Source organism: Heterocephalus glaber, unplaced genomic scaffold (assembly GCF_053883595.1).
Source record: "Heterocephalus glaber isolate CG9 unplaced genomic scaffold, H.glaber_assembly_v1.0 deba00001457, whole genome shotgun sequence".
Classification (NCBI taxonomy): domain Eukaryota; kingdom Metazoa; phylum Chordata; class Mammalia; order Rodentia; family Bathyergidae; genus Heterocephalus; species Heterocephalus glaber.
Genome location: NW_028258305.1, coordinates 8,950,286 through 8,977,485, shown reverse-complemented (window position 1 = coordinate 8,977,485; position 27,200 = coordinate 8,950,286). Strand labels below are relative to the sequence as shown.

Here is a 27,200-nt window from a genome sequence, read left to right as displayed (position 1 = left end):
CAACCGAGTGGGGCTGCTTTCAGCTGGACAAACACTGCATCTGCTCTGAGAGCAGCAGCTTCCCTGTCTTCCCCAGGGAAGCTGAGCCAACCCTCCTCCACCTTCTCGTCCTACCTAGCGAGGCCCCTTTCCTTCAAATACACACCTCCCACCCTTCCTCCAGTTCCCTCAGCTCCTGCTCAGGGGACAGACCACTCTTCAGACCACCAAGGCACAAGCGGTAGGAAATAATGACCTTCCCTTCCCCATTCACCCTCACATCCCAGGGGACACTAGCTGGCCACTCTGGCGACAATGCATAACCGCTACCCTCCTCGAATGTGAGTCTATAATTTCAGACTAAGTCAATTGTGGTTGACTCCTACATAGGAAGGGCCATGACTACCTGAGAGAAAAGGGGCCAAGGACCCCCTAAAAAAAGGTAGACAGAAAAATTTGCAATCAGTAAATACCCAGGAGCAAAAGCAGACCCATCTGATTTATCTGCTAGACACATCTCCGATGCCATAGTGGCATTGGCAAATAACCCAAATAGGATTCTGCAGGATATGGGACACCACACTAGACTCTGCAGCCCAAATGACACCAGACGGTGTAAGAAATAACGAATTACTCCTAGGCAAAAGGAGTAGCACATCTAAAAATCCCTTTTTTCCAGCTATCAGTGGACACCCACCCTATTAAATCACAGAGAAGTGGTAAAGAAGACCTGGGCCCCAAAGAACTTGTCCTGTTAGCCAAATGCCAGGACTCGCACCCTGTCTGGGGGCCCTGGGGACAGGCACTGACCATCAGCCAGGGCTCTGGCCTCCTCATTTAATTCCCTCCCTCTGAAGGGAAAGTAACCCTCACAGGCACAGGCACAGGCACAGGCACAGGCACAGGCACAGGCCAGACTTACCACATCTTTTGCAATATAGGTGTGAATGCGGCTCCTGGCCTGCTCTGTACAATCTGCTGGAACCTTGAGAGAGCATTGCTTGGATTCAGAACAGAGCTGGCCTGGAGCGCCATGAGAGTAAAGCTAAGGATGCCAACACTCAGAGCCTCCAAGGTGACAAAGACCTCACTGGACTGAGTCTCAACTTTTCAGCCTCACAGTCTGAGCTGGCACTGTGCCTTCCAGGAGAGCCCAGGTACCTAAAACACCTTTGTGTATCGAAGCTCTGAGAACAAATGACACAGGCCGCTCACTAAGGAAACGGCCCTGCTAGGCAGCCTCCTAAATTGTGAGGTGGCACTTACCACCTCCAAGAGAACTCCCTGGCATTTCCTCCTAAATGCCTGATGTACTTCCATTTTTCTGTCAGCAACCTCAAATGATGTCAATAATGCTCAGATTTATACATGTGTACTTATAAATGTGATTTCATTATAGCCGCTGCAAAATTACCTTTCCGCCTAAACATTCAATTAATGTAATTAAATCGCTACCTGATGGCATTATCTAATTTAACTTGGGATCCAAACTATTGAAAAGCATGTGCCTTTTAACACCCTGACTGGTAAGGCATGTGATGAACAGAGCTATAAACATGTTGGTGTAACTGAGCTGTTTAAAAATAAATTAGCAAACTATAAAAATAAACAGTAACATACATATGTACTCAATTATGAACTAACTCTAATTTTTGTTCTGAAATACTGTCTTTGACCTTAGTCATAAACAAGTACTATTAAAAAAACATAATATCCCCGCAGACAGGAGTCCAAGGATTCAATGTTTCTCCAGTTCAGCAGAATCCAAAACAAAATACCAAAAAGGAAAAAAAAAAGAAAGGAGGAATAAAAGAAAAGAAAGTGCTCATCTTTCTTGAAAGGTTGGAAAATGTGTAAAAAATCTGCAAAGCTACTGCAATCTTGTTGACTTGAAGCTGCTTCTGCTGGAGCCAATGAAGTTAAAACCTAGTGAAGTGCTTTTGCATTTTCAAATGTTTCGGAGTCTCTCAAGAAAAGAGGGCAGGCAAGGGGAAGAAATCCTCCAAATGCAGCTGTTTCAATAACTTGCTGTCTGCTTAACAGAGTCTCGGTCGTGCAGGGCCTTCTCCCCACCTGAACGAAGTCCCCTGCTACTGTCTCCAAGTCCTGAGTTTTTACAAGACATATGACAGAAGTGTGGAAATTGTCTTCCAAATAGCACAAGACAGAAAATGGAGAGAAAGGGTACAGAATGAAAAGCAAACCGCTGTAACTGCACACACAATACACTTTCACACTCTGTAGCAAAGGGCAGCATAGTATGGATAATTACTGTGGATTATTGTTATAGTTTCTAAAGCAAAACAACGAAAACTGAAAAAAATAAATCCACAAAAGACATATTACACACGCAGATTTCAGAGTTGGTTCCTCTGGGGTTATGGATAATGCCTTGACTGAGCAGGACAGATGCAAACACACAAAAGAAATCATAATAAACCTGAAATTCTCTCATGTCATGGTGCTTACTGCCCTTTATTTCACAAACAAAAGTAGTTGAGCAACAGCTAAGTAGTTATTCATCTCAAAGAACCAGCCTAAAATGCTGACAGCCTGAGGGTGTCTACCCCCTCCCTCAAACAGCACCAACAAATTAGACAAATAAAAATTAGGAGGAAACTCAACAGCATCCACACTTGGTTCAGGATGTGGAAAAGGCTGGATGGGAGAGAAGAGCCAGAAAAAGGTCTCTTGAGTGCACAGGCCTATGCCCCAGGCCAAGCTCCTCCGTCACAGGAGGGCCCCACCCCAATCACCACTTTTGACTTTGACACAAAAAGGTTGCCAGTTCCAACAGGACCAACCTCCTGAACACATTTTTAAGGAAATGAGACTATAAGGATCTGTTACAGCGTGATATGGAACTGGGTTGGACTTTGCCCATTCTCTGCCCACCCCCACCCTTAGTTTTTTTTTTGTTTTTTTTTTTGGTACCAGGGATCGCATTCGGGTCCTTTCGCTTTCGAGGGAGGCAGGCAGTGGAGGAACCACTGAGCTAAATCCCTGGCCCTCCCTCCTTAGTTTTCTGAGACAGGGTCTTGCTATGTAGTTCAGGCTGGCCTTGAACTTACTATGTAGCCCTGGCTGGCCTCGAACTTGCTTCGATCCTCCTGCCTCAGCCTCCAGAGTGCTGGGATTAGAGGCATGCGCCATCACACTCAGCCTGAACTTTGACCATTCTGCAGAATACTTTGCTTCCTCCAGAGTGTGAAGGATGTGACTGGCAGGTGAGGGATGAAAACTTACCTGCAGTACCACGGCAAAGCTGACACATGTCCACCCCCATTTCTCTTCATATTCCTAAAGTCACGGGCTTCTGGTCTGAAGATTCAAGCCAAAGTCAGAGCAAGAAAGCAATTTATTTGATTCAGGACCTTGCAGATTACTCCCGAATAATTTACTTGATCTCAGCTTTGGCTGGCTTGGATGTTGCAAGGATTCCAAGAAATATTTTACTTTTCCATTAGAGGGCTCTCCACTCTCCTTTCAAGGAAAAATGCTCTATCTGCCAGCCCACTTCTTTCCAGGAAAGGGGAAAGGGAGGAGGAGGAGGATTTGTGGCAAGGAGGACAAGGGATTTCCACAAGCAATTTCAGTCCCCTGGGCTGACTGGCAGACCTGCACACAGCACAGACGCAAAGACTTCTTCAGGAAGGGAGTCTGGGGATCGCAGGCACAGTGCAGGGAGTCCTCAGCCAGGAAAAGATGCACTCACTCTCAAATCCCATGGGCTGCAAGCACCCCCGATTGTTCACCTGAGCCTCAAGGAAGCCAAAGGAAAAGAGGTACAAGAAACAAAGCTTGTATTTCTGAGTCAAAAATCAAGTCGTCCCTGGCAGCTAAAGAATGACAGAGATTAGGGAGAGGAGGAGGAACCAGCCTTCCCTGAAGAACTCCAGTTAGATTTTGACTTGTCATCTCAGCACCAGTCAGCTGGAAGTCTCCTATCGGAGGGGGCCACTAGCTTTCCCCAAAAACCCTCCCTGAACAGGAGCAGTAGTCCAGCCAGAGAACTTCTGGGGAGGAAAAGGAGAAGGGGGAGGATAAATGAGCCCATTCTCTTGAGACCTCCCACAGCCTTCCCAGGCCATCCCCATAGAGTTGCAATTCCACCCTTCCAGTCACCAAGCCCAGTATTTCAACGTCTACCTTGACTCCTCTCTTCCTCTTACACCTCATACCCAACCAGTCAGCAATTCTTATTGGTTTAACCTTCAAAATATATCCAGAGTCCAGTCCCTTCTCACATACCCACCACCCTGGTCCAACCCACCATCACCTTGCCTGGATTGTGCCTTCTGTCTGCTTCTCCCTCACCTTCCCATGCTCAAGTCTCAAAAAGCTGCCGAAATAGCCTTCTAGAAATCATGTAATATCATTCCTCCAGTGGCTTCCATCTCTCTTGGAGTCAAAGCCACGTCTGCTCAACAGCTTTCCAGAAGCTAGTCCTTGCTTCCTTTCTTACTTCAGCTCCTACCTACCTCCTACATACTCCGTCACTCGTGGCCAGGGCCCCTAGCTCCTTCAACAACCAGAAGATGCACAAGGTTCGTGCATCTGTTGGTCATTCTGCCTGGACTCTTCTTCCCCAGAATTCACATCGCCAATTTCCTGACTTCCCTGGAATCTTTGCTTCCCTAACAATCCCACTAAAAAGCGTGCCCACACACATTCCCTATCCCTCCTCCCCACCTTAATCTTCTCCAAGGCAGCTTGATTTGACCTACTACATAATGCACATATTTATTCATGTATTTATATATGTATTTCTTTATTTCTGTCTCTCTCAGCTGGAAAAGGAGTGCCCCAAGAGCAAGAAATTTTTAATGTTTTGACCACTGCTATATGCCCAACTCTAAGAACAGTTCCGGGCACATGGTAGGTGCTCAAAATATTTGTTGAAAAATGAATGAGTGAACCTTCATAATTCCACACTGCCAGGAGGCTGTTCAACGCTGTATCTATAAAAGTGCAAAGCAGCCCAACCTGGAGCACTTGGCTTATGAGTTTGGTTTTGAGCCAAATTCCGTTTTCCCCACAGGCCCTGATATCTAGAGGGAAGAGCATTTTTCATTGTAATATAAATGGTTAGCGGAAAGGAAAAAGAAGAGTGGGGCACTCTTACCGGGGCTAGTAAAGACCAAACGAGGGTCTTTTTCCTAAAACTGCTGAGGAGCCTTTAGAAGGAGAAGGAAGACCCAACTTCTAAGCACCACCTGGTGGCCCCCACCCCACATACCCCTGCAGCAACCACAAGTCCAGGCACAATGAAAGCCCTTGCTCACACCCAGTGCTGTGCAGGGGCAATGGCCAGGCACAGAGCCCTTAGATGCCAGCGACCATGGCATTACTTTTCCTCCACGGGTACCTTCATATCCTGCCTCCTCCTGGTGTGCAGGGAAGGAGAAAGAGGATAAGGTAAAGGGGCCAATCCCTTACACCTGAAAGCCCAGGATGCAGCCAGAAGTACTGGCATGCCCTTTCCTAGCCTGGCATACATTCTGACAGGTAAATAAATGTTCCCCAGTAGGCAGTAACAAGAAGTCTGAATTAAGAGAACTTGCCAATTTGGAAAGTAATGCCATTTTATGTGGCTCCACTCTATTCTCTTACCAATAAAGCACTTAAAGATGCTATTCATGCAGACATAAAGCGCTAATGGCCACTTGTTAACATGTTTCATAATGCTAATATTTCCCTCTCATTTCCAACAGTTCTCTTTCTTTCTTTCTTTCTTTCTTCTTTTTGGGAGCTATTTTAAGTTAACTGAGAGCTAATCTGATTCAAAACTGAAGACTTAAAGAGCTACACTATATAACTACACTATTAATGACAACCATTGCTTTACATGTTGCACCGTTTCATGAAAACAATCATCACTCAGTCAACGTATTTTCCAAGCCACAGAAAAGCTGTAAGAAGTTGAAAATGCAGTAGGCAAAGAAGCAGCTTATAATGTAAGACATGGGGGAAGGGTGCCATTAATTCTCTAAGCTTTAAGCACTCTATTTCTATGAAGGCAAAAGCAAGTGGCATAAAACCTTAAATCAATGCGATTGTGAGGTGTCTCATCTGCTCCACCCAGAGGTCCTGGAAAGTCATTGTCCTTCCCACAACTGGCATAGGGAGGTATTCAAAGGCCAAAGAAAGGAAATGGCTCAGGATTTAGGATTTACTGGGCCAAACGTACAGTAACTTTTCCCAGTGTCACCATAACTGCAAAATGGATATGTATGCAGCCACTTCGGCTTGCAACTTTATTCTAATAACCTGGAAAAAGAAGAAACATAAAGCTTGTGCTCACTATCCCTGGACAGTTATCAAGACAGAAAGTTAGCTTGCTTAGGATGTTTCAGAGGGAAGACTCAGAAGGTACCCAGAGCCCCATCTACACCAGTGAAGTTGCCAAAGATGGTGCCTGCTGAGCTGGGAAAGGCTCAGGTTTAAGACTACAAATAATTGATCTGGGTTCGGGGCTGAGCTCTGCTAGGTAACTAGGTGACCTGGGCAAGTCATTTCACCTTCTTTGGCGTTTTCTGGTTGCATGTCTTGCTGTCCTCCATTCTGTCCTCCTCCATTCCCTATCTCCCCAGTGAGAAAGTCAGCTTCAAGAGAGGGAGCTTTGCCTCCCTCACCTCCTTCTCCAGCACCCACCCAACTGCTGACATAGAGTAACTGCTCAACAAACACAAGTTTAATAAAAAAAAAAAAGATTAGATAAGATGATATCTCCTCTCAGCTCTAAATTCTTAGGTCTAAAGAAAGCGAAAGCCCCCATAACTCCATGTTGCTTATGTCATTTAATATGCCTTTGATAGGGCTGGGGATTTAGCTCAGTGGTTTTGCCACCTGCTGAGGAAGCGCAAGGACCCAAGTTCGATCCCCGGTACCAAAAAAAAAAAAAGATGGCTTTGATAATATAGTTGTCAGGCTTTCCCTATGTTACTTGAAGCTGGTTACAGTCTGGCAATTTTCATAACCTGGTGACGATAGTTTACTCTTTCAGTCTCTCATCTGTGAGTCACCTTTAACCAGGTGTAGAAGAACAAGCAAGTTTTACTAGGCTATACCCCACAAAGTGGAGGGATAAACCTGGCCACACGGCCCACCCACAAAGAATCCATTTGGATAATACAAGGAGAAAAGAGTTCTACCTCGTAGACATCTCAGAAAATGAACACTGAGTCACCTTAGTGGCATCTCTGGTTAGCCCTGAGAAAAGATAACCAGGCTGAGGGACGAGTATGTTAAATAGTTTCCAGGTGTACCCCTATCCTGCCCCATCCTTATCTATGCAGCTCATGCTGCTCCAGGATGGTGGAACAGGGAACAAGGAGGGGTGGAATTTAATTTCAGGAGTGGCACTACATGGAGTCCTTACTCCACTTCCTCGGGGATGTCACTGCTGGGTGGTGAGGGGATGCTGCCTCCATAGCTGCCAGAGCTGTCTGCAGCAGAAGCCAGTGCCAGATGCCCCAAAGCCACCCACCCCATGCCAGCACCTTCATCAGGCACGGGCACTGGGCAGTCTCTCGCCAGAACTCCTCCTGATTCTCTCTTCAGGGAGCAGATCTTCATGTCCTGCCAGGATGGTCCCTCTCCCTCCTGGGTCCTCCCGCCTCCCAAGGTCTAGCGCCTACTCAATCTCCCCACTCACATCCACAACAGAACAGACAACTGAACAGGCGATAAGAAAGAAAGGCCTCCACCACAACTAATACTCCCACCACACCAGCGGCAGGGCACAAGCACAGAGACCTTGCTCTGGAACTGAGCACTACTGGGCAACATCTCCAGGCAGCCCCTCAGGAGGGTCCTATGCTACCAACAGTCCAGAATGTGAAGACTAAGTGGCCTCCCTGCTCAACGAGCCACAATTCAAGCCTTGTACAGACAGGCACTCCAGGGAAAGAGGCCACTCCGTAAACTGTGGTGGAGTGAGTCCTGGATGCTGGCTCCTCCATCTTGAGTTTCCTCAGTTCCCAATCCAGCATTCCTAAGGAGAGAAGGCAGGCTCCAGGGAAGGGAGACAGCTGCCTGAGTACGGCATGCACACAGACTCCTGGCCACTCGAGCCACTTCTTCCCAGACTTCGCTGAGCACACTTTCAGCCGCCAGTGGCCGTGCTCCCTCCTATGGCTCTCCAAGAAGAAGGCTTTTCCTCTGGCTACCTCCAGCATGCAGGTGGAGGCAGGCAGAAAGGCCACAACTGAACTAGAAGGCTGTGGGCCACCCACTCCACTACCATACTCTCAGTCCCAAGCCACTAGCCTGGCTAGGCAATCTATTTCTGGAAGTCCCAGAGTTTGGAGAACAAGTCATTTAAAAATAGAATTAAGTTTAGGGGTTTTTTTTCCCCTTAGAAAAGAAATCAGTTGTGCAAATAAGCCTAGTCAGTCTGGCTGGCTCTTTTCATAGCACCCTGAAAAGGGTATCAAGAGGTTATAAGAGTCGGTGAATTCCATTGATAAGAAAGGATTTCCCTACTTGAATATCAAAGGTCTTGCATACACACACACACACACACACACACACACACACACACACACCAAAAGAAAAAAAAAGAAAGCAAATCAGCTTTTAATCACAACCAAGAGCCAGTCAGAGCTACCCAAAGGGAAGCATACTCGGGCCCTTCCCTTTTCGAGGGTGTGTGTGTGTGTGTGTGTGTGTGTGTGTGTGTGTGTGGTTCTGAGAATTGACTCCAGAGCCTTCACACTGAACTATATCCCAACCCTTTTTATTTTTTTGTTTTGAGACAGGGTCTTGTTAAGTTGACCAGGCTGGGTTCCAACTTGTGATCTTCCTGCCTCAGCCCTCCCACAGTGATGGGATTACAGGTGTGCACCACTCAGGCCCTTTGAACGACTGGACCACACTCCAGTGAGGGAGGTTCTGGGATGCATACATGATGTGTCTCCAGCTTCCCACAGCCCTAGGGCATCTTGAACTCTTCAGCCTTTTCTCTCAGCTCAGAGGAGTCTCCCACGCGACTTCCAGGTAGGCTGGTGCAGAAGCTGCAAGCAGAGCTCATCCCTTGGCCATGGAGTGAAGGCCACAAACAGGCCATCCCCGCTCACAGCCCTTTCTGCACTCCACAGGGACGAAGAAGTGAAAGAACTCACCCAGCCTCATCCACTTCCATGACAGGAAGCCAGGAAATTCAGTGCAAAGCTTGGCCTTCTCAGTCAGTCAATCTGAATGAAGTATGAATTAAGTACCATATATAAATCAGCATTATGTGGGGTACCATGAAGATACACAAAATAAAACATGATCCCTGCCCTCAAAAAGGTTATAATTTAGCCAAGTGTGGTGTCGCACACCTGTAATCCCAAGTGTTCTGGGAGGATGAGGCAGGGAGATCACAAATTTGAACCCAGACTGGACAACTTAGTGACTTAACAACACCCTGTCTCAAACGAAAAATTTAAAAAGGGCTGAGGATGTGGGGTAGTGCAAAGGCCCTGTGATCAATCCTAGGACCACAATTTAGAAAAACAAGGTTATAATTTAGGGAGGAAACACTAACACTCACAGACCATGAGTACACAACTGACTCCCTTTCACTAACCCCAGAACACCTCCTCCAAAGGGAAAGTTGTCAGTAGAGTTAGTGCTTGGCCAAGCCCCACCCACAGTCTTAGTTACCTAGAAAAATAGCCTGTGGAGACACAGATATAAGAACTCAAGAAATATCTGGAGCCAGGGGACCTCTCTACAAAACAATCCAGAGCTCTCAGGTGAAAGCAGAGTCTGACACAGGCACAGGAGTTTCCCAATGACTGCACCTCACTCAGCCTCCCAGCTTCCCCATTTCTGTTCCTGACTTGAGACTTGAGACAAAGGTTCCCAGGACACCAAGCTTACTGTGAGGTCATCCTGTGGGGATAACCAAGGGACTGCTGGGCTGGGCAAGACAAGAAATGAGCAAGCCAATCCAAGAAAGATCCCATGGCATGAGGGGATGGCCTCTAGGGCACAAAAGGTACAAAAGAATGCTGGGGTACAGATACCTGGGAGTAGGAAGGCCGGGTGGCTACATCTTCACTGAACTGGGGTGCCAAAAAGGGAGGAAGGGATTGAAAATCCAGCCTCGTGGCTATATGCCTGGTATTACTCATACCACGTTTGTGTGCTCTCTGAAATGCTTTCCCAGGTCTGTAACGCTTCATATCATCCTACACACTCAATGTCACCTCTCCTCACTCCAGCATACAGAAAAGACATGCTGATTACATGCACTTCCATTTTGTTTTACTATTAAACATAATGACCAAGACCTATCATTTTAACATAGGGTCTGCTAGAAACTCTAAACAAACTTGGCTCTACTGGCTTGGGAATGTGGGCTCTGTTCCTCCAAAACCTTTGTTCTCCAGATGTCAGCAAAAAGTTACAAACAGCTCTCTCCTAAGCAAAGTTACCCAGCAGCAAGAAAGGCCACTCACTGTACTTCTCAGCTGAGTGAAGTTGCTGAGGGGAGAAGAGTCAGGAGGGAGGAGGCCCTTCTGGAGAAGGGATTATAACTCTTCATCATCTTGTGAAGCACAGAGGTGATCAGGGAACTTGGGTCCGCAGAGGAGAGTCCAAGAGCAGAGAGGGGCAGAGAGGGGATGGGGGAGGGGGAGAGATGTAGCATCAACACTGAGGACCTGCATTCCAAGATCCCAACAAAAACCTAGGATCCATAGTGAACATCAACCTGAGCATGAGTTATTCATGATGTGTTTGGGTTTTTAAGAAGCAAGCAGGATAGAAGAATGTAGACGCAAGTGTAAGGAATGTGGAAAACACTCAGGTGTCTTGCCATTGTACTCTGAAGTTACCAGACTAGTGTCTGGGAAACCAGCAGGTTCTAAAGAGGGGCAAAAAACAAGAAGTAGGTTAAAGAGATCTATGAATTCACGCACAGGGAAAGACACAAAGGCAGAGAGCAGGGCAAAGAATTCGAAAATATCAAGTGTTTAAGCTCAGGGGTGGTGATGAGGTACTTTGTCTTTTCTGGAGGAAGAGGAAATGGGTTTAAAATGAAGCATAAGGGATTGAAGGTAGATAAAAGAAAGGATTTCCTGCTATTGAGCCTTATCTTTAAAAATAGACTCATGTGGTAAGGAAGAAGACAGGCTGGACTGGTCTCAAGATCTGCTTCTGAAAAGGTACAGTTCTACTACCCCGACTCTGTCTACCCAGTATGTGCAATAACTAAATAAGAAAGGCAAGCTGTCCCCTGGGCACAATGCAAACCTTAGAACTGCCACCCTGGGGCAGCCCTATCAGCAAAAGTGGTGGGAAATCCAGCCTAAAATAGGGCAGAGGAAACAGGGAAAGGGAGGAGGGGAGATGAAATCCTCAAGGCACAAGCACAGGTCACAGGGTATCCTGTTTGAATCGCACCACAAGATCCCCCAGGTTGGTGCAGCCATGAGAGCTCCAGGCTCTTCATTAGCAAAGCTTCAGTTCAGAAAAACATTGCAGCCATTGCCCAGAAAAGCACTGGCACAAATTCCTCGGGAAGGTACAGGAGGGCCACCTTCCTAGGGCCACTCTGGTTTATGCTGCCCATGGCTGTGTGGGCCAAGAAGAAGAGAAAGTGAAGAAGCCCCAACCTTTGCGCCATCACTCCATCACTGCCCTGTGGTACGTCACTCCCCTCTCAGCCTGCAAATTAAAGGGGTTAGACGATATGACTTCAAGATTCAACATTTATGTAACAGATGCTCAGTAAATGTTTACTTGACCTTATCACGCCACAAAGGAAAATGTCTGTGCTCAAAGACTATGATTCCTCAGATACTCTTGTCAAATCCAGGAACCAGAGCCTTACCCTAAATCAATTTAGGGGAAGACAGAAAATTTTCAAATAACTTCAAATACATTAACATGCTTACTGAAATGTAGCTATTTTAATTTAAGAATTAGGCCAAATTTTTTCTCTACCTGGATTCCCTCCACCAAGCCTGGGCCTGAAATCATCTCATCTCATTCCCTCTCTCATCTGCTGAACTCCCATACTGCACAAATTGATGTAGATGAAGGAGCCACCAAATTAGACCTACATTTCCACACTGGTGTGTTACAGCCTGTCTGAAGTAGATTCAAAGGTTCTTGTTACTACTCAGTATGAAAGTTCAAAAATTATTCACTTTTTCAAGGCCTGTGTTGGAACAGATTCAAGATCATGCCTGTGAATTGACATTCCAATTCTTCTGAATCATACCGTGCTCACTCAAGCGGTGAGAGAGGGGTGGGCACCAAGCAAAAACTGGCATGAGAAGGCATCAAACCTTCAAATATCATTTCCTGACATGGGGGACAAGGCAGTAGCCCTAAATCCAAGAATTATCACACATTAGAGAAGGGTAAAAGACAACACATGAGTCTATGAGAGAATGCTGAGGAAGCTAGAGTTTTAAGAGTCTACTCTTAGGCTGGCATTGTGTTACACATTGGTAATCCCAGCACTCTAGAAGGCTGAAGCAGAAGGATGGCAAGTTTGAGCCTAGGGCTACATAGTGACTTATCAAGACTCTGTCTCAGGAAAAAAAATTTTTAAAGGGCTGGGGATGTAACTCAATGAGGAAGACCCAGAGATTTCACACTGTGTTATATCCCCAAAACTGCAGGAAAACAAAAGCCAACTCACTGCCATAATAGAATTAAGTCTATCCTGAATCAGAATGTAAGAGGGGTGCCACAAAGCATTGGGTAGAGTGGGGGTTGGGTTCCTATGGACTCCATAATTATTATTCAAGTTCAAGTTGAGCTAGACAAACCTCATTAACATGTGGCTGTTCGATGGGCAAAGATCAGATGCAGTTATTCAAAGCCTTATTTCCTAGGGCTACTTGTTACTGACATTCTGTCATTCAAGCTGAGACCTGAAGCCACAGTAGGCCCCAAATCTGCCTCCCTGGAATCTCTAGCAATAGCAAAATTCATTTTTTAAAAGACCTGTGGCACACTTCTCTCAGCCCTTAAAAGAAAAATGAAGGGAAGTGAGATTTTTCAATCCCAACACTCACAGGAAGCAGAGAGTGTCTGGTAGGTAATACCAAGCCAAGAAGTTTCTTTTCAACCAACTAAACCAAGACTCCCTTTTAAACACAGGTGCAACAGAAAAAGTAGGTATGACAGTGGGGCAAGAAAGAGAACCTAAGGACTATGCATGCTCTGTCTACATGTATCAACATCTTTAAGATATTTTATGGGTTTTTTTATTCTATAACCTCTACATTGAAGAGCACAAAACACAAAACATTACACCTGTCAAGTGCTAGGCCCTGAACCATCTCCAGGCAGCTGAAAGTCAGTACATCAGATTTTTAATGACGTGAAAGTTAAGAATTAAAAACATGTTGGAACGCTTACTTTATGCGGTGCCAAAAACGTGTCCATAACCTGTAAGGAGAGATGGGCGTGGAGCATCGTATAAGAAAGATGACTGCACTCACTGCAAAGAAAAACAAATATCCTTGCTTGCCCTCCCTCCTTTCTTCTTTCCTTCTTTCCTTCCTTCCCTCCCTCCCTTCCTTCCTTTTTTCCTCCCTGCCCTCCTTCCTCCCTCTTCTTCTGAGAGAAATGGCTACTAAAATCTGACATGCTCTGCAATAGCAGTTAAGTTCACTGCTCTAAAGAGCAAGGTTGGAACTATGGGAATCCTGTGCAGATTTCTGCAGCCAACTCTGTTCTGACACTTGAGGTCGGGAGACCCCACATGAGTAGCACTCATGTGGACATGGGGACTTGTTTTTTCAGATAAGGGCTCCAGGTCACATCTTGTATTCTCCTCAGTTACTCCAATGACGATAAAAGAGGGACTTTTCAGATGGCACTGCCATTTGCCAACCCATAAGTTAGAAATTAATGGCTCGTTTTTGCTAGCTTTCTCTCAACACAGAGCATTAAAAGTTGCACCTACTTGGGCTAGGGATGTAGTTCAATGGTGCCACGCTTGCCTGGCAAGTGCAAGGTCCTGCATTCAATCCCCAGTCCCGGAAAAAAAAGTTGCATCTACTTATTCCTCCCTCTCTCTTGCATGAAAGTCATGTCATGGTAAGCAATTATTGTACTGTATCTCCTTCAAATAATTCAGCCTAAATATTCATTTATGGCTGCACATGTCTGTGCATAAATGTGTATACAATATAGTGTTATGGCTTCTTTTTTGCCAAAAGTTGAAAAATTCAGAAAGCCAAATATAACACAATATACCTTGAATGGCACATGCTGTTGGTAGGGGTTTTAAAAACTTGCAAAATTATTTATGCAGGAGTACTAAAAATTTCCTCAAAAGTTCCCAGGCAAATGGGTGCCTCTTTAATTTTCACCCTAACAGTAAACTCTTCTGCAGGTTTTGTTTATTTTGAGGAAACATTTCACTTTTTTTTTCCAAGACTTGAGGTGTGAATGATGCAAAACAGTATTTGGATATGTAAACTGAATTATTTGCATAATGCATTACTAATCAGTAAGTATAAATTCTGGAATCTGAAGAACTGAAATCCAGTGCCACCAAATTTTTTAAAATCTAGGTTATAAAAGTAAAGAGCATCACCCTTCACTGGAATAATGTGCACATTTGCATTCCATTTATAAGAAGGAGAAATTATGCCCACAGAAGTTTCTGAAGAATTTTAAATAAGTGGCCTTTGATGTACACTGCTTCACTCTGACTCAACATTATGAGGCATGAAGGTACTAAATTTCAAGTACAGCTACAGAACCAAGCAGAGTGAAGGTATGTGCATCGAAAAGAACAGATGTTCCCCCAGCCCCACCCTGAGCTGGTCTGCAACTGAACCTACAGGAATCTGCTGCTTACACCATCCATTAGACCAACACGGTCACCAGTCTCTCCAGGAGCCAGAAACTGTCTACTGTTCTTCCACTGGTGTCCATGGGTGTCCATGCATGCAGGCTTAGCCCCTTCTTTGCAGATAAACCCTAACACAGACATGCCAATAGTAGAAAGAAGAAAAAATTACTCCAGCTTTGTATATTTCCTTTCTCAGCCAAGCATGATAAAACTGAGTTTGAAAATCTATGAGTCTGAACAAACACTTTTTGGGAAAGAATGAAGTAGGGAGCAGAGAAAAAGGAGGTGTTGTCTAGTAGTTAGTCCCCTTCCCCCATCCCACAACAGCGGAGGAGGCAGGTGACTCATCAGGTCCTTAATCTCCCCAAGAGTCACATGCATGCTCTCCGAAGTCCCAAACATGAACATGAGAGCACACACAAGGCTCATTCACGCACACATGCACACACACACATACACACATACACACACATCCTTGAGGGTGCCAGGTTACATTTCCACAACAGCTGCTCCTATTGTTTATTGCCAGTGAAGCCAAACCAGCCTAAAATTTAATTTAATCTGCTGTAAGCCCAAGTGTCAGGCACTTAGATGGCAGCTAAAAGCGCTACTCTCAGATAACTGAGTGACACTTGCTAATAATAGCCTCTTGGAGAAGTGAGCAGGAGCAGACATTTTGTGAAACCAAAGGGACCCGAGCCTGGGAAGGACTCGGTGAGACTGGTCTCGGCTTCCAGGCCACACAGCAGGTGTGACTGGCTGTGTGAGGCACATCAGTGACCTGGCTTTTGCTGCACAGGGCAACAAAACGCTCCTTCCCAGCACTGTAGTCACTGCCCTGCTCTCTGTCACCTTCCAACACTGTGCCCCAGCCCTGAGAGGGGATGCTGTAAAACCCTGGACTGCATTCTGTCCCCTCCTTCCTTAAAGTGAAGTCGGCCTCCTGTCAGGCAAATCATCTTTCCCTAATGCCAGGGCTCAGAGGGCCTTGTCTTCATCAGCTCGGCCAGCCAGGTGGGCGCTTTCCACCAGATTCTTCCCAAAGCCCATCACAACGAAAAGAGGCACCTACCTATACCAACACCCAGTCAAACTCCATCTCCAACTCCCCCTCCAATGGTGCAAAAGGCTCGGGAACTCTTTTCTTCAGGAGAACTGAGCACAGTGCACTGCACACACCCCAAGACATCTGCCAAGTAACCATGCATCTTCTAGGTGGCAAATTAAGCTCACGGGTACTTTCTTCCCTACAGGGCACTTGCCCCATCCCTACCTCTGAGCCCAAATCTTGGTGTAGAAAGGGTACCTACTGAGAACGGACATTTTGCTCCCTATCAGTGATGCAATACTTTTATACTCAGGAAAATCTTAACTATACACAAGCAGAGATAGAATGGAATAAGTCAATCCGCAAGTACACCAAAGTCATCCAGCTTCAACCACTAGCAACTCACAGCTGTTCTTGTCTTATCTATAACCCTATCACCTCCCCTGCCCACTGGTTTATTTCAGTTGAGCCCAGACATCATATCATTTCATCAGTGTTATGGCTTATGTCTAGATTTTCCCCCAAAGCCTCATGTGGTGGGGATTTTTCAGAGGTGGCTGGATCTAGAGTGTGTGATGCTGGAATTGATTCATGTTGCAATGCTAGGCTCAAGGGCACTAGGATTAAGGCTGTGAGTGCTACCCGGCCTAAGTAGCCTGGATAAGATATAAGGGATAGAAAGGACTGTGGATGTCCTTTGTTGTTTTGCTACCTTCTGCCCACCATGAACTGTTTCTCCTCTGCGATGCCTGTCTGCTGTGCCACCCTGCCTTGGACCCAGCCGATTATGGACTGAAACCTCTACAAACCGTGAATTAAATAAACCTTTCCCCCTTTAACTTTGGGTGTTGGGTATTTTGTCTCAGCAATGAGAGAAAAGTAACTAAGACAATCAGTAAACATTTCAATATGTATTTTTAAAAGATAAGGACTCTTTTTTTCTCTTAAGCACAGCCATAAAACCCTTGTCACACCTAAAAATAAATAAATAAAGTGACAGTAGTTTCTTAGCAAGCAAGAGCACAGTTACTTTAAACTCAGAAATACTTCTTCCCACCTGGGTCATGTGGAGGATCTCCTCTACCAAGGTTCAAGACTGAAGCTGCCAAGGAAAGCACCCAGAGAATCATACTGTAACAGGACCCTGAACCTGGTTGAACGCCACCTTGCATGTCAACCCAAATCCCTGCTCCTTGTATAGTCCTCTGCCTTACTGAGGGCTGAATGAACTCTCCAGCAGTTCTCCATGACAGTCCTCACCTTCTTCACTGCCCCACCATCCTCCAGTCTTCCTCACTCCCCGTCATGTGGCCCATGACTATAGCAGACTAGCAGGTGCACTCCCAGTGTTCAGAGCTGGTATTTATTTTCCTTCCAAGAATGTGTTCTCTTGGATGGTTCTGCACTGAATTCACTCACAGAGCATGTCTTGGATCTACAGCTGACTAGATATGTCAGTTATGTTTCAAATGGGTTTTCACAGGTCAAGGTTCTGCAGGCAAGAGCAAATACTATTTTTAGACAGGATAAGGTCACAATGCTTTTAGAGACAGTGAGGTCTACAGTAAAACCTATTGATCAGCCTGGGGAACTAGTGCTCCAGAGAGACACAAAGATTGAAACAAAAATTGCCTGGCCGTTTTCTCTGTAGACTCAGTGGGTAAGAACTTGTTGGACTTAATATCTTTCAGGATATAAAATAAGTAAGAAGTAACTGTACAGATTACTGAAGTCCATTTAACCAGATGCAGAGTCAGGTCATAGGAAATACACTTGTGGCAGAACTCTCCAGGAGAGAGGCTTCAAGGCAACAAGTGTTGAAAGAAGGAATAAAAAGGAGCCTTCTCAACACAATAGAGGTGAAAAGAACAGGTTGCCACACAGAACTTCTGCCTGGGACTGGGGTCCCTAAATTTGCAAATGTGATCCTCAATCCAGAGCTATGTGAGTAACAGACCCACAGACAAGTAACATGAAGATGGGCAGCCCTAAGATGGAGTCTGAGGAAAAATGGTATCTTCATAGGCAATGTTTTAAAACTTCTATCCTTACTTAATGGAATCATGGTATTTCTCTCTCTCTCTCTCTCTCTCTCTCTCTCTCTCCATGGATATATGTAGCATGTACAAATATATATATATATATGCTTTATCTTATGGTGATAGTATTAATGAGTTTGGGATTTTTTCTTTCCAAAAAGAGGTAAGTCTGTTACAGGTATTACCACACAGGACATCATTAAGAAAAATCATTCAATCCCAGATGAAACTTGAGAAATACATTTACAAACTGTACAAACACACAGCAGTCCAAGAAAATGAATCAAAGGCAGATATAGCCACTGAAAAGTTATTCAACTAGCCTAGTGGCTCATGAATTGACAAAGGTTTTAGCAACAAACCCTAAATGACTTATTTAAGTCAAATAGGCACTTTAAGCAAAGACATAAAAGTAATGGACTATTACAGCTTAAACTTCAGCCAGAGATCTAAAACTTTGAAGTCCATTATGTCCCTATAAATATCTCTCCATGATCAGGGTTGCTTTATTGTTTTGGAGACTCAGAACCACATGAACTAGTATGAAAGCTGTAGGGAGGGTCTCTTCATTTATCATCTGCTCCCATCTCACAGCCCAGCTTGCAAACAAAATATGCCATGGTAAACATAATCCATATATCACATTGTGACACAGCTGACCCCATTAGCGAGCCAAGACTGTCCTAGCAGCAGCTTCCTATCATACATTAACAATACACCGGCTGATACACTGGCACAATACAATAGATTGTGGGAGGAGAAGAGCGAATAACGGGCTATGAAATCCTAAACTTCATGTCTGAATACATATTTTGTTGCCTATCTCTTTGGCATGAATGCTATTGTGCTTTCATTTCAGGTAATAACTGAAGGGGAAAGGACAGACTCCGGTAGCTGCCATTCATTCAGTCAGTCCATTTATCTTTCTTTGGGTTGGGTTAAGGCTAAACTTTATTTTCTTCCCTCTCTCATTTTGGGGGGTGTTTTTTTTAACCAGAGACAAAAAACCATGCAAAATCTGCAATAGCTGATTATCATTGCCCTTATAGAGCACTGCTACTAAAAAAAAAAAAACCCTAAAACATTATAAATTAAAGAGGCAGTAATTTAAATAAATTACTTTTTTATTGAAGCTATAGATCTCAAGAGTGTCCGTGTCCTACAAGGAACACATATTTCACAACTGGCTCATTTTCCCCTTATTCTGAGCACATGAGATCACAAAAGAAAGTTTTAGATAATCATTATCCAAAAGATAATTTTCAATGCACTTCTGAAAACATCATCTTACATCTAATTTAATGCCACATACAAAATGGAATTTTCTGGACAGTGTGGAAAACAAACTTCCGTGCTAAAAGTCAGTGGTAAACACCAAGTTTAGAAAATGGATTGCAAGGCCGGGGATTTAGCTCAGTGGTTCTGCCAGCTGCCTCGCAAGCACAAGGACCTGAGTTCGATCCCCAGTACCAAAAAAAAAGAAAAGAAAATGGATTGCAAAGATCACATGTCCTTAAAAAAAAAAGATCACATGTCCTAGAACAGGCCATATGCTTTTACCTACTCACAGGGAATTTAAAAAAAAATAAAAAAGAACATTTCCCTCAATTTATGCTGTCTTCCAACACTAACAGAGGGATAGTTCTTCTAAACATGTTGCATCAGATCCCTTTAACAAGCAAGAATTTGAAACTCCAAGAACTCAGCAAATGCAAGCTATGTCCATACAGAGAAACCAGCTTTTAGGAGAAGGAAGGAGGAAAATACCGTTAAATTCAGTCAGTTAACTGAATTCAAAATACCTGGTTGTTTGAATTCAACTGACTTCTTTTTCAAATGCATTTCTATTTTGACATACTTAACAATTGTCCAAAAAAAAAGCAGGCTTGGGGAAAATACACATTACATTCTTTGGAGTTTATAAAAAAAAAAAGCCCAGCTTGCAACAATTAAAAGATGGAGAGATCTTATAAGGCTGGAAACTTCTATGAATTATCACCATTGCATTATACCATGCTTTAATTTTGCTTCCAGGAATTTGGAAGATGCCATTAAGCTGTCTGCTGGGGGAATCATGAGCCTAAGCCTGATTCTTCACCATCGTTTCCATCACCGAGGCAAATCAAGAAAATATTCTGCCCACTTTGCAGTCCCCAGTGTACAACTAGATTCCAAAATGATGAGGAAGGAAATCAGCAGGGGTTCTGGCCAGTGTGCCAGGAGCTTAGAGATTCACCTAGTTCAAACAACTTATTTTACAGATGAGAAAACCAAAATGCCAAGATATGAAGGGAACCCAAGATCCCACAGCATGATACACCAGGCTCAGAACTCAGTCACCCTGGTTCTCAGACCAGTATCTTTCCACTATTTCTAAAAGTCAATTGGTTCTAGAAAAACCCATAATGCCCCAAAGACCTCAATTCATCACCACCCCAAACTAGTCTCAGTAATTTTTCTACTGCCTTCATAGAAGGGCAAATGTCTACTTGTAAAGCCCTTACTACTTTTTTTGTGATCTTCATCTTGCTTTATCATTTGGTAATCAAAAATAGTTTATCATAATGCTCTCAACTGAAGATTCTTCACATGACAAGCAGATACTGTTATTTTCTAGTGGAAGATCATAGCAGGGCTGGAAAAACGGATGCAGGATTTTTTTTTTTAAAAACACTTAGGCTTTTTTTTATAACAAGGATTTCACATTCTTGGTACAAAACAGTCACCGTTTCTTTTACCCTTAACTCCTGGAAATTCTAGATCTGATCAAATTCAGAAACTGGTGATTTGATCAAATGCAGAATCCCATATTTTAGGATGATATGTTCTAGCAGAAAGCTACTGGTTGGTTATATTTTGCTTTCTTCCCCCAAAGATTTTTAAATAGTTTTCATTTTTAAAAGAATTTCAACTTCAGATTGTGCCAATGCCAAAGTCTCTATACATCTAATCAATCAATAAATAAGACAAACAAAGCAGCATATGTTTATCCTTTACCATTTGGGAAGTGTGTATTAATTACCACAGACTATCTCCTATTCCTCCTCCCCCATCGCAGACAGCAGTGCTCAAAAGGGTCCGCAAAATAAAAATGTATGGGATAATTAAAAGGATATTTATAATTAGAACTTAATAATTTGCATCAGGGACAAATGAGCTCTGATTTTAATCTGCAGCACATTTAGATTACCCCAAAGATAGTATAATTTGATGGTTTATAGGCCTCCTCTTGGATTATGAAACAATACCAAGCCTTCAAATGCAGCGTGTCTGTGTCAGGAGTGTGTTAAAGAAGAAGATGCAATGAAAATGTTTGACAACGTGAAAGCAGCCATAAATTACATGACAACTGTGTAAAAGTCATGATGAGACAAATAAAGGGCTGACCTATAATGCGTCTGATTCATCGTGACACACACAACTCCCTGCACTAATCTCTGCCCAGCCAACACATTCTTAAGCAGGGAACTACTTAGCACCAGAAACGTTGTAAATTATCACTAGTCAACAGCATTGATTTTTAGTCGACATTTCAATCAGGTTGAAGTAGAAATACTACCCAGTTCATCCAACAGCCTCTTAACCAGTCTGCTGCCCCTCTGAGGTCTCCCCTGTTACGGCTTTGTTAAATTTCCATTGCTCTCACCACTCGATATTTATTGTAGCTTTGCCACATCCAGGCACTTGGCCTGAAGGGTCACCAGCCTGCCTCTTGGGACATTAAATTCATGCTTACCCTAAGGAAGGCAGAACTGAAAAGAGAAACAAAAGGCCACCATCTGAGATCTAGCCTGATTTTTAAAGAAATTAAAGAAAAAGCAGGGGGAGAAAAATAAGGGTTCTAAAGCAATAGTGTTCCTTTTATCATTTCAGCTTTCCGGTCCAGAAGTCCCAGGAAATAAAACCAAGAGCTTCTCTTTCAGGGCAATCAGAGAGGCCCACTACACTCTTGAACCACATAGAGGCATGGTTGTAGAGGCAAAGTAGAGGGAAAAGTGAAGGAGATGGGTGGCAGAAGGGACTTGCACACAAGCCGTCAAGGGTGGACATGTCTCCCCAGGACAGACTGAGAAATGAAGCTGAAGGTTTGGAGCAGCTACCTCTATCCCCATCCCCAACCGGGAAGGCCCCTTGTATCTACACCAATGAGAACCTCAGGGGTGGATCTGAACAGCCTTCCTTGTGTGAGCAGAATTTTCCAAGTGAGCAGCACTCCCTTCTGCCAACCTTCCACTGCTCACGGAGCCTCTGCACACAGTAGGTGCCTTCTAACTATTACAGTGGCACAAATGGGTGGGGAATGTGGGGAACATTGCTGTTTGGTTTTGGAATACATTATGTAATCCCGCTGGAAGGAACTTCAAGCCTTGCTTCAGCAAATATTAATGGTGTCAGAGCAGCCTGCTGAGTGACTAAAGGAGGGCACCATGAAGCTGAAAACTGCCTCAGGGAAAGCCACAAGTGGATCATATGGAGTTGTTGACTGCAGTTTCCATTCAGAATTTCCCTCAGTCTCTGGACTTGCCTTGCCCCAGTGCTTCTTCAGTGAGAAATAAAAACCTTCTTGAAACACTTGAAGCACACTACTGTCCCCAACACCCCCTCCCCCTACACACCCGCATATACTCACAGTTCCTACCTCATGGCATAATTCAGAATCTCCAATCTCCACACCCTTTAAAGGTGTGCCCAGAGAAGCCAATGGCAAAGAGAAAGCCAGAACTTATCAGTCCTTAAAAGTCCTAGTTTGTTTTTTTAGTCAACCCACTCCTGCCTCCTAACTACACCACATCACACACAAATAATAAATCATTCTCCTTCTACTTCACAAGACCCTCACCCAATTTCTGGCTCAGAAAGAGGCAGGAAGGAACTACATGCAAAGCAAAATTCCTTACACTGTAACTGTTCCAACAGCTCCAAGGCTCCTCCAATACGCCTGAGACATCCACCCAGGGACTGGATGGGAAAATTCTTCTCTTTCCCAGAAAATACAAAAACTTGACCACAGAACCCATGGGAGGGCCAACCGTCCTGCACCAAAGCTTCCTCCCCAGTGGGTGACCATCCCCCCCTGCAGACAGCTGCAAAGCTACTGAGAAAGTAGCAGAAGGTACTAACTAAAAACCAAAGGGCTGAATCCTTGACAACCACGGACCCTTGGGAGAGTTATCCAACCCTTGATAAGCCTCAGTCTCCTACCCTACTTAATGGCACTGAGAGTACCTCACTTCTGGCTCTGCTATGGGACAGAGTAACGGTGCATCAGATACAGAGTGATGACAACAGCAACTCTTATGTGCACTCTGGGTGGCAAGTGATTTGTGTGCTTTCTCTCATTTACCCTCCTAGACACCATAAGGTGGGGACCTGGGCAGTCTCTGTTTCACAAAGAGGTTAAAGGATTTGCCAGAATTCTTCCAATAAGTTGATGGTGAAGAAGAAATCTGAACCCATGGTGACCTTGTCACATACCCAAGAACGTGTTCCACATGAGGTAGCACATTTCTAAGGGGACAGGAAAATCCCATCCATTGTGGGAGCTGCCAGTGGTCAGAAGCCCCTGCCCTACACCTCAGCTCACCACATCTGCAATGGCTACTGAATTACAGCCCCCATCCAGGAGCCCTCCCCACTGGCTCAGCCTGGAAGAACCCCACCCTGAGGTATAAAAAGACTCTGAGCACTTTAAGACCCTCCCGCTCTGCTCTCCTCTCAGACCAACCTGCTCTCCCCACACACAGGGAACTACCTCAGACCCCTGTTCCTATAGGAGAAAAAAGTGCAAGTCTCGAGGCATGATCATAATAAGTGCTTACCCTAATAAGTGCTTGGTAAGTGTTTACCATGTGTCCAGCACTAAGACAAATGCCAGTAAGGGTTCTCACATGGCCATAGCAGGTGGGCCCTACAATTCCCCCCACTTTACAGATGAGGAAAACTGAGGCTTGGAGAGATAAAATGTGCCTAAGATTGCATAACTAGAAATGTCAATACTTCCTCGCTTTTAGCCTAAACCACTGTATTTCATGTAATCAGAGGCTGAAGAAAAGAAAGGAGAAACATGTTAAAGGCTTCCTTTCCTTCTTTGAGGCCCTCTTTCCTTTCCTACCAACTTAGGTTACAAAGACCCCTAGGTAGTAAGACTGCATTTAAGGCTGAATTTTGTGAATAATGTATAGGATGAGCCCAGAGGCCCCTAAACTTTTCCAGTTTCTATTTGCTAACAAATAAGGAGTCTAAAGATCCACCTCCCTTATGAGGTTTCAGCCTGGGGGACAAAACATGACTTTATCACATTTTATATAGATATTCACAATGGTGCCTTTTTGAGGCTACGGTAGGGGGGAAATGTATTATGTTAATAGTATTTTGGACAGGTCCGTGAACCACTTGGATCCCTGGGTGTCCCCTATCTGGAATTCTATGAGCCCAGCTTTAGCCCCAGCAGCCTCTCTGGTGGGAATCAGAATATCCTCCTGCCAGTAAGTAACAGGGAAATTCAATTACCTCACCACTGGTGGCAGGAGGGCCAGGACTGCACATTAAAAGAGCTAAAAATGTCAGGAAGTTATTGGGCTGATGACTTGTGCTTGCCAACACTCATATGTGGAATGCATAATGACACAGTAAACTAAAAAACACAGAAACAGACCAAAAAGGATAAGATAATCGAGAACAAAACCAGCCCAAACACATGGATTTGCCATCAGCCCTGCACAGGAAATACTATGCTGCCAACAAGGGTGGCTTTTTCCCATCCTGGGCCTTTCTTGTGTATTATCTTTCTCAGCTGCCAACAGATTAATTCACAAGTCCTTTCCAAAAAGTTAAACTTCAGCCATTAAAAAAAAAATAGTTTCCACTGATTTCCTACCTGCACACACAGGCCCACTAGCCATGCCCTGCCCAGCTGCACCCATGAGCTCACACACGCTGGTCTCCTAACACAACCAACCCTTCCAATCCCAGCCCTCCGGTTTCTGGCGTTATCACAGCTCTTTTTTCCCAATGGCAAGCCAGGAAAGATGATAGAACCCATGTGTTAGCCAAAAGACTAGCCTCAACTGGTTCAGAGGAGAAAAATATTGACCTGTGTGTCTTTTTATTTTATTTTATTTTAGCCTTTAGCCAAAAGACCTAAGAGCATTTGATGTACAGTCAGCAGGTATTTAAAAAGAGGAAAGAAAGAACGAAGAGGGGGCTGAAAAGACTTGGCCACATTGGGGCCCTGACACGCTCTCATCCAAAGCCTGGCCCTCGGCCAAGTTCATCTGTTAATGGACAGCCACAACCCGGGCCTGCACCTCCCCCACCACCCCCTGCCCCTCCCGAGTCTTCTCTGTTCTCCTACCTCTTTCCAGCTCCTAAAAACTAGACATCGATTATGTCTGTGCTTTTCCCTTTCTATTCAAGATAAACAAAGTGCTTCAAGTTCAGGGCTCACCCTGGGACCCTTGACAAAACAATCTATCATTCTGTCTGCTAAACCAGTCTGGCTACAACACCACAGCCAGGGAGAGCAAAGCTCCCAACATACAATTTTCCCTTTGTGCTCCTTCCCTCTTGCCACTAACTTCTTTTCTTTACCACCTTCTCCAGAGCAGATGGACTTGACCACTTTGCTTAAACCCCTCCTGGCAACCTCAGAAATTAAAAAAAAGAACAGAGCTCCTGGAGCCCCTCCTCCTGCGCAGGTTCCCCTCCCCCTCCGTGCCCCATCTTCCTGCACACGCACCCCGATCCCATGAGACCCACACAAGCCTTTCCACTTTCTCACCACAGACCCTCACCCAGAAAATAAATGAAATGCTGGGACTGGCCCCTCCTTTGCTCCCTGCAAGAATATTTTAAGTGAGTTTTGTTTTAAATCATATCCATTAATTTAGCCTGACTTGCAATTAAATGCAAGTACATTTTTTACAACCAGTACGGAATGTATTAATTATAACTACAAATGGTCAAATGAGAGCACAGTCCCTCCTAAAAATATTAATAAAATACATAATAAATAATATTAACGAAACAAAAACAGATTCATAAGCTTTAGCCAGGGCTTTTATTATTTCATGCAAAGGGAAAAGCAGCCAACGAAACTTGCTACACACACTTTGGCAGAACTCTGAGAGACCACCACCATTAAACTCTAAAGAGTGTGTCTGGGCTGTGCCCAGGGCGGGGCCTCTGTGCAACCGCTACATGGAGAAGCTAATGGCCCTAGCACCCAAGGTAAGGTTCTTTAACGTCTTAGCCATGTGGTCAGGAAAAGTTGGCCACGGGCTGCTTCCTCTTTCTAAATCAGCCCCAGCAGGACAAATGTCACTGACCACTCACCCCATGCACGACAAATGAGCTCCCCCCAGCCCCAGTGGGTAACAAGCCCAGACAACTTAAAAGGCTCAGGATTCCAGAACCACCAGCACCTGGTTTAAGGCACCATACAGTGCACAGCACTGGAAGCCGCCTTTGTTCCTGCCACACAGCCAGGCCCTTGCTAACCTGTCTCCCCATCACTCAGCCTCTGCCTCACCCGAGCGCTCCCTGCCCCCAGCCCTCCTCCCAAATCCAACACACCCACTGCACAATTGAATCTAATTAAGATCAGGAAGAAATTTGCATTTTCCTTTCACTGTACCCTCAGTAATCACAGAAGTTCTTCAATTTTTGAGAATTTTGTTCCTCTGCTAATTATTTCCCTCATTTTGCATTTCAAGGCACAAAGGCAGTCTATCTCACTGGTGGTCTATTAATAGTTTGAAGTTTTGAGCATCAGAAGGTAGTGGTTTTTTTAACCCTCTTAAAACTATTCTGTCATTTCCAGTTTTGCAAAAAGTTTTTGTTGTTCTTTCTGGTAATGGTGATGGTGGTGTTAATGTTTCTTCAAATAGACAGCTTCTGCAACATTCTGACTATTAGGATTTGGTCTACCCCTTAGAGTAGTTACTCCCTGCCTGGCTTACTGATTTACAAAATCTTGGTATGTGAATGGCACACACGCACACACACACACACACACACCAGAAAAAAGAAAGAAAATTCCTTGGCGTAAGTATATGTTTGCTGATCAAATTTCAGATCATGTGTTGTTCATTATTATGACTTTACTTGAAAAACAGTTTGCCACAGTGAGATGGATTTGCTTTATATGCTTTCTAACCCTCCACTCCCTTTAAGTACTTTGAAAAACAGTACAATTTTTTGAGTACATTTAAAGCATGAACTGGTTTGGATTAAAACAATGTTTCAGTGTCTGTAAATTCCCTCAAAATACATTTTCAAAGGGCTTATGTAAAGCCACACATGATCTAGAAGGAGC

At 44.4% G+C, this 27,200-nt stretch overlaps 1 protein-coding gene across 13 annotated transcripts in view; it reads right to left on the bottom strand.

Annotated features, from left to right (window-relative positions):
* Positions 1-27,200, bottom strand: part of Bcl11a (BCL11 transcription factor A) — a 100,240-nt gene that overhangs the window by 52,678 nt on the left and 20,362 nt on the right. The window contains exon 1 of one of the 13 annotated variants that reach the window (XM_021246290.2): positions 3,226-25,589. The exons of the other annotated variants lie outside the window; for them this stretch is intronic. Coding sequence (XP_021101949.2) covers positions 3,226-3,265 — 40 coding nt within the window. The 5' untranslated portion in view covers positions 3,266-25,589. Of the gene's footprint in view, positions 1-3,225; positions 25,590-27,200 lie in introns of those variants that run through there. 13 annotated transcript variants of the gene reach the window in all.